This window comes from Oreochromis niloticus, unplaced genomic scaffold, assembly GCF_001858045.2.
Source record: "Oreochromis niloticus isolate F11D_XX unplaced genomic scaffold, O_niloticus_UMD_NMBU tig00000734_pilon, whole genome shotgun sequence".
Classification (NCBI taxonomy): Eukaryota; Metazoa; Chordata; class Actinopteri; order Cichliformes; family Cichlidae; genus Oreochromis; species Oreochromis niloticus.
The window spans coordinates 476,249-483,779 of record NW_020327228.1 but is presented as its reverse complement, the minus strand read 5'-3'; the positions used below and the strand labels follow the sequence as shown (position 1 = coordinate 483,779).

Sequence of the window (7,531 nt, the reverse complement as noted above, 5' to 3'; positions counted from 1 at the left end):
GTAAAAATTAACAGTGTGTTAGCTTTCAGGATGATTAGCTACACATGCATGCAAAATTCATCAATATTATCCAAATTTCATCCACATTGTCAAGTTTACATCTCTTAAACAGGATTTTTCCTTTAAGTATTATTAAAGTATTACACACACACACACACACGACCAATGTAATGGTTTATGTTGAAGAAGACCATATAAGAAAACAGCCTTTCTTATATGGCAGCTGTAGTGGTCACTACAGCTGCCACTGTAGTGACCACTATACATGAAAGGGTTAAACTAAAGCAATGAGCACAGCATCCCAGGTTGAAAAGACGGTCTCTCAACTGATGGTTCACAAACCCTCTATGGGTTTTACAGTGTGATCTTTGTGATCACACTGTAAAAGCTACAAAATTTACAAAACAAAAATACCATCGGTAACTGCAGTGTGTTACCTTTAACCTTTTTCCTTATTTATTAATAATTAATCTTTATCTTTATCTTTAATCTGAATTGAAACTGAAAATTATTGCACCTTTCAATCCCTCAAGTCTCTACATTGATTGCTATTTGTTATATTTTATATATATTTTATACAAAAAAACTAGACATCACAAAAACACAAAAGGGAAATTTGCCATATTTACAAATTTACAATTTAAAAAATTTCCCTGCAGCAAAAGTTAAGGAGACAACATTGGAAAGCGTCAGTGTCAGGATCAAACTGAGAGAAATGTCTGAAATTGTCTCAGTCAAACTAACTGTTTGGTGTAAATATATAACAATCAATTTGATGAAGCTGTTCGCTCATTTTCTCTGACTCGCTCTTTGGAGCTCGACATTTTGTTCAGACTGGAATAGTTTTCAGGTCTGAAAGAGGAAACAACACAGAGCAGAGAGGTTAAAGGTCAAAGTACAAATATGATCAGAATGATTGACTTTAAATATTTTGTTTATTTCCTTTGACATTTGAGTTTTTAGTCATGTTGGATTTAATGAACCTCTGAACATCCACCAGGTCACCAGTGACCCACTGAGGGGGAATTTTAGCCTCATGCTAAACATGCAAAGTGTCAGAAACTACAAGATTTGCTTTACTGTGATTTCTGATCTGACACTTTGATTCTTATAAAAAATATGAACATATTTGTGTTTGAATGAATAAAAGAATCTAAATGTCAAACCTGCCTTCATGATATTATAGATAAAGCTGAAAGTCAGTAATTATGTAATTAAACGATCTGTCAGCCACACTCAGCACTTCCTGCTTATAGTTTTGTTAACATGTTGATGTTTGGTAGGTTTGACTGTGAAATGCAGAAGAATTTAAATATGAAGCCAGAGTGATGTGTTAGTGAGCTGTGTCGGGCAAACAGTCAGAGTCGTCTCTCTCACCAACCTGGTTAAATCACCATGGTAACGTATGCTGAACACATGTAAATATGGAGCTGAACATTATTTATATTTGTTCTTTAACAAAAGTTCAATAAAAGTTTCAGAGTATCAGGATCAGACAGAAATCTGTGAGTGTGCAGCTCCATAAATCTGTAGCTTCATAACAATCATAACACTGTGACTGTAAAACACTCTCAGCTGTATTTAATGAAAAGATGATGAAACCTGCTGAGTGTAAAATAAGCAGCATCAGTTACAGAGAGGGTTGTTACACACACTTTGTTTTTCTTCCTGCTGCATTCAACACACACAAAGTTCATAGAAACATGAAAGAGCTCAGTTTGACTGAGACAACATTTCTACATCCAAACTGAGTCACAGCTCATTCATTTGTAACTGATCAATGATCCTGAACACAATCAGGCAGATTATTGATCGTCTATAATCCACAGACCTTCATCTACACTCAGATCATCACACAGCGTTTGTGTTGTCACTTCATTCAGTGTGTGTAACAGCTGATCTCAGGTCTGTGTTGTTCATCTCTCACAGAACAAGTTCTTACAAACAGCTGAAGCTCCAACACAAAAACACTCACTGACTCTGAGATCAGAGCTCAGAAATTCATGTGTGTTTGTAACACAGTTTGACTTTGTGTCAGTAAATCTCATGAACAGCCTGAAGATGAATAAACTGTAGTTCAGAGTCACTGACAGACAGCACAGACACACACTGTTGGTCTGAGTCTGAACATGATGATCATCAGAGAAACAACATCAGACTCTGAACATCCAGCTTTCTACAGCCGTCTGCTGGATGTTCAGGAGAGTTAATTTATGTTCTTAGATCGTCTGACTCACAGTTCAGCTTGGGTCGCAAAAACAGAAAAACTGCTTCAAAAACCAGTGAGACTTCATTTAAAATGCAATTTCATTTCTAGTTAATGTTAACCCTGTAAAGCCAGAAGCATGAAATCATTGCTAGAAAATCCAACATATCAAACGTTATCCCGACGCAACTTACGAGACGAAATTGAAAGTGTCTAGTTTGATGAGCTGCTGAACGACAGATCAGCTCTAACCGTCAGTGACTTTCAGCTTTATTTAAACCTTAAATTTAATCTGATGTGTTCAGATTTTAAACTCAGGTTCAGTTATTGAGTGAAAACACCAACAGACTCAGACATTTAGAACAAACTAAGAGTCAGATCAGCAGAAACACGGACATGTCTGCTGTAACTGCGTCACTCTGCTCCACGCTGATGTTTGTCCTGTTCGTCTCTGCAGGTGAGATTTAACTTTGACATAAAACAGGAAGTTTTGGCTGCAAAGTAAAAATAATTCCCTGAGACTTATTTTTATATTGTTTCAGTTTTTCTGTTTGTGACGATGAAACGAGAATCAAACTGTCGTCAGAAACAAAACAAAACTTATACCATACCCATGATATGGGTCAACAGCAGCCAGTGTTGGGGAGTAACGGAATACATGTACCGCCGTTACGTATTTAGAATACAAAATATGAGTAACTATTCCGTTACAGTTACCGTTTAAAAAGGTGGTATTCAGAATACAGTTACTTTGTTGAAATAAATGGATTACACGGCGGTACTTCCCTGTTTCATATTGTCGCGGGTCAGGACTGTTTGGGTTTGTTTGACAGCTACGTTCTGTTGTTCCAGGCGGCAGCGTTACGGTTGCCATGGTTACAGGGTGACGCGCTCTCTCTCTGCGTGTTTCCTGGGTGAGAGAGCGCTTTTTTTGTTGTTGTTGTTGTGCTAAGCTAAAAGGCAGAATGCTACAGACATGGCCCTAAAGAATGTAGCATCATGGGCATCCAGCTTTCTACAGCCGTCTGCTGGATGTTCACCATCATTTATTTATCTTTGTGTTTGTTCATCTGACTCACATTCAGGCTGAAGATGCTCTGCTACATGTGGATCAGCAGGATTCAGTTTCTTTTTTCTGCACTTAAAGAAACCAACAACAGCAACAAGAAGAAGAAGCAGAAGAAGAACTGTCAGACCAACAATCAGTCGAACAGCTCCATCCACCTTTCCTCCATCTTTGTTGTCTTCATCCTTCTCTTGTCCTCCTGTGTGACCTGCAGGTGAGAAACAGGTGTGAGGTGTCAGCTGTCAGGTAGGTGATGAGTGAAGAACAGAACAGAATCCATTTCCTCTTCAAACTGCTGTCAGACATTATCTACTGCACTCTGATCACATCACTCAGACCAGCTGCTTTCTACAAAGTCTCATCAACAACATCTTTAGAAACAAACATCAACAACCAGGAAGCAGCTTCACCTCTGATCACACACACACTCAACTCTGCTCACTCACCTGGAGGAGCAACATGAAGGTGGATGATGGTGATGACCTTCAAATGGACTGTTCCTGCCTGGACAACATCACACTTGTATGTTCCAGCATCATTAATCGTCACATCCTTCAGAATCAAAGACACGTCTCCATCCTTCATCTGTCTGTCCTGCAGATCCACCCGGTTCTTAAAAGATGGATGCTGGTTGGATGAATCAAACTTCCCATCCCGGTACAAAAGCACATATTCATCTCCCAGGTCATCTCTGCTCCACTCTACAGCTATAATGTTGTTGTTTGGAGCTCGACATGTCAGAGTGGCGTCCTGTCCAGACTCCAGGTCTGAAAGAGGAAACAACACAGAGCAGAGAGGTTAAAGGTCAAAGTACAACTGTTCACTTCTACAGCAGCCAATCAGAAACACACAATAAAAGATTGTCTTCTGTTATTAGATGATGATCTTTGATTGTGTCTCTTCTTGTGTCAGCTGCTCCCTTCAGGCGTCACCACAGCGAGTCTTCTCCTCCTCCTCACCTGATCCCGAGCATCTTCATCAGGGCTGATTTGTGACAGAAGGACAGCAGCAAGAGTGAAAGGGAAGGTTTAAAGATGGCAGTGAGCTGCTGTGATGTTTGCTTTGGAGACTCTGACACAAAGACAGGAGGCCGAGCTGAACATGTTCAGATTTTCATTGAGAGCAGAAAGGACGAGATTATGAACGAGTTGATCAGAGGGAAGCTCAGGCTGAGAGGTTTGGAGACAAAGTTCATGAGAAAGACTGAGATGGATGAAAAACATCATCTGAAACCATTTTGTGAACAAATAAAAACAAATCTTTAGTTTTAGAATCTGTTAGTTTGATCAAATGTTGTTGATGGACGAGTTCATTGAGACTCTGGATGTCTGTCAGACTGAGTCTCTGCTTTTATTGGAACAGCTGTACTGATGCTCCTAAATCTGGCCTCTGACACAAACCTCCAAACAGTAAGAATGAAAAAAGAATAAAACCATTAAAAACTCTTCAAGCAATAAATAATCAAACCTGAAAAAGAAGAAAATCATCTGGAAACTAAACTGAACTAAACACAAAAAGTCCAAATGGAATAAAAACTAATGAGAAAATACAAAACTACAATAACTCTGTTGCACAAACAACAACATGTGCTGATAATAAGTGAACATAATGTGTGAGAGAAAGCAGCCTCTCATTATAAGACACTGTGAGTCTCTGCATGCTGCCTTTATGGAGCTACAGCTGTTTGTATACACTGAACAAAAAGCTTTGTAGCTGTATACTGACTCCTGACACTACAACACATCACACTGACACACACATTACACTTCTTTGTCTCTGTGCTGCAAACTGCACCAACACACACAGACTCCACCCAGCTTTGTGTCGATCGCAACACTGAACGAATCAGAAACTAATTCTTAGAGAAATATTATCAGCATGTAAACCAGACTGAGACTCTTTATCTCAGAAATAAACTCAGTTTAGTTTCTAACAGTTAAATCTCACCTGCAGAGACGAACAGGACAAACATCAGCGTGGAGCAGAGTGACGCAGTTACAGCAGACATGTCCGTGTTCTCTGTTTCTGCTGATCTGACTCTTAGTTTGTTCTAAATGTCTGAGTCTGTTGGTGTTTTCACTCAATAACTGAACCTGAGTTTAAACCTGAACACATCAGATTACATTTAAGGTTTAAATAAATCTGAATGTCCCTGAGGGTTAGAGCTGATCTGTTGTTCAGCTGCTTGTTTAAACTCAACACTTCCAAGACAAGCGTCACGTACGGAAGATTCTTTGGAAGTCTGATATGTTCGAGCAATAAAATTTGAATTTATTTACCAATGATCTTTCAGGCTTTTCATGGTTAACATCCACTGAAAATGAAATTATATTTTAAATTTAGTCTCACTCGTTTTTGGAGTTTCTGTTCAAATATTTTAGTCAGAACTGTTGTTCTTAAGAGATCTGTTAAATCCTCAAAAAGTCTTCTGATCATCAGGATGGAACAAAAATCCACTTGAAGATAAAAACTGTGAGGCTGGTTTAATCCACCTGCTTTCTCTGTAGGTTCAAAAGAAACTACTTTAGGTGAGTATTTTGTTTTTTTTAAAAAGAGCGATTAAAAAAGAAATAAAAATCTAAAAATGTAAATCTGTGGCTGAACTGACCTCTGTGCCAAACAGCTGAACCAACTGACTCTTTGTTTCACTTTGCTGTCCTGTTTAACAGGTAAAACAAGGTGTCACAGTTACAGGAAATAAACTTGTTTCCAATGCAACAGGTAGACGTGTAGAGACAACCTCCACTCAGTCTGTCAGTGAATTGAGATAAACCTGAATAAAGTCAAAGGTCATGACCTCCTGTGCGGCTATTCTGCAGAACTTTGTCCACCTTTGATTGTCTTTAAGTTGTGTTGGAGCCACACAGAGCAAATCTTTGTTCTTTATGGAGAACCAGTGAGTTCTACTTCCTGTGTCTAGTTTTACTTCCTCTGTCTCATCCTCTGTGATTGGCTCAGCTGTGCTCCCACATGTTATCCTGTGTGTACATGTTGTCTCAGTCTTTTTTGCTCTTTGTTGTGTTCTCCCTCACAGCTGTGTCCCCTGAAGGTCATAGTTACTCATCCCCATAGATAATGGTGAGTAGATCAGATTTAGCCTCATGGAGTGTGGAACATTCATTTTGCTGTGTCGACACTGTGCTGGTGTGACACTGAAGAGCGCCATCTGTTGGGTTTAAAAAATCATTGCAGATAACCTGGATAAAAACTGAACTGGTTTCACAGCCTGGAAAAAGCTGGAGCTCAAAAACAAAAAAAAACCTCACCGGGCATTCAAGCAGCCACCAGGAGTGAACCCAACCAGACGACTGGAGTCCTTCTCCCAGCCTCCAGCCCCAGAATGGAGAACGTTGGTGTGTCAAAACCCCATTCCTCACTCTGCTCGCTCATATGTGGTGTTGATGTGTGCTGTTCTAAAGTGCATAAAGCCTGACTATGTGAAATTAACTTACATTTACTTGATTGATGTAATTTCAGGAGTATCATATCTAGCTGCTGTCAGTGCACTTTCCTGCCCCCCGAGAACACACACGCACACACACACACACACACACATCACCAGTGTTGGGAAGGATACTTTTAAAATGTATTCCACCACAGATTACAGAATACATGCCCCAAAATGTATTTTGTAACGTATTCCGTTACGTTACTCAATGAGAGTAACGTATTCTGAATACTTTGGATTACTTAATATATTATCGTGCTGTTTACAACTACGTGAATGTCCTATTGCTGTGATTTATTACTGTTACTGAAGGTCCGCGGCTCCGAACCGTAGTAAAGGGACCTCTGGCTAATACGTCCAGTTCCGTGTAGGGCTGGTAGCCGAAAACTAGCTTTACTTTGTTGTCTGGGTCAACTTTGCTTGCCAGAGACAGAGAGAGGCGCTGAAAGGCTCCAACGGAACTTATTGTTTCCGGAGGAAAACACGAACACAGTGTACAGTTGAGTCTTAATAGCTTACTTACAAATGGGCTCGTCAGGCACTCTTCTTGGCTGCTGTGGTTATTATTATATTTACATGCTTCCAGCTCCCGTTTTTGCTCCGTGACAGCTCGGACTTTTCCTTTCTCTCCCTCCCTCGCTCACAGACACATAACGTGTATGGCAGTCCATTCTCCCTGCAGCACGGACTACACTGCCCATCAGGCTACATTCTTTAGGGCCATGCCTGTAGCATTCTGCCTTTTAGCTTAGCACAACAACAACAACAAAAAAAGCGCTCTCTCACCCAGGAAACACGCAGAGAGAGAGCG

The 7,531-nt window shown here is 40.0% G+C and overlaps 1 protein-coding gene across 1 annotated transcript; it reads right to left on the bottom strand.

Annotated features, from left to right (window-relative positions):
- Nucleotides 1-829: 829 nt before the first annotated feature.
- Nucleotides 830-5,423, bottom strand: LOC112844662 (programmed cell death 1 ligand 1). Its single transcript, XM_025904291.1, has 4 exons — nt 5,220-5,423; nt 3,719-4,039; nt 3,403-3,480; nt 830-852 (listed from the first exon to the last, which is right to left on the bottom strand). Exons 1-4 carry the CDS (start codon nt 5,278-5,280, stop codon nt 830-832), a joined length of 483 nt encoding a protein of 160 aa, XP_025760076.1. The 5' UTR covers nt 5,281-5,423.
- Between the last annotated feature and the right edge of the window lie 2,108 nt (nt 5,424-7,531).

Bases quoted from the DNA above. Each gene is read 5' to 3' on its own strand.
- LOC112844662 (XM_025904291.1), bottom strand. From the start codon at position 5,280: ATGTCTGCTGTAACTGCGTCACTCTGCTCCACGCTGATGTTTGTCCTG. The intron at 4,040-5,219 runs GTGAGATTTAAC...TTCCTCTTTCAG, and splicing joins TGTCCTGTTCGTCTCTGCAG to ACCTGGAGTCTGGACAGGAC. The intron at 853-3,402 runs GTCTGACAGTTC...TTCCTCTTTCAG, and splicing joins AGCTGTTCGACTGATTGTTG to ACCTGAAAACTATTCCAGTC.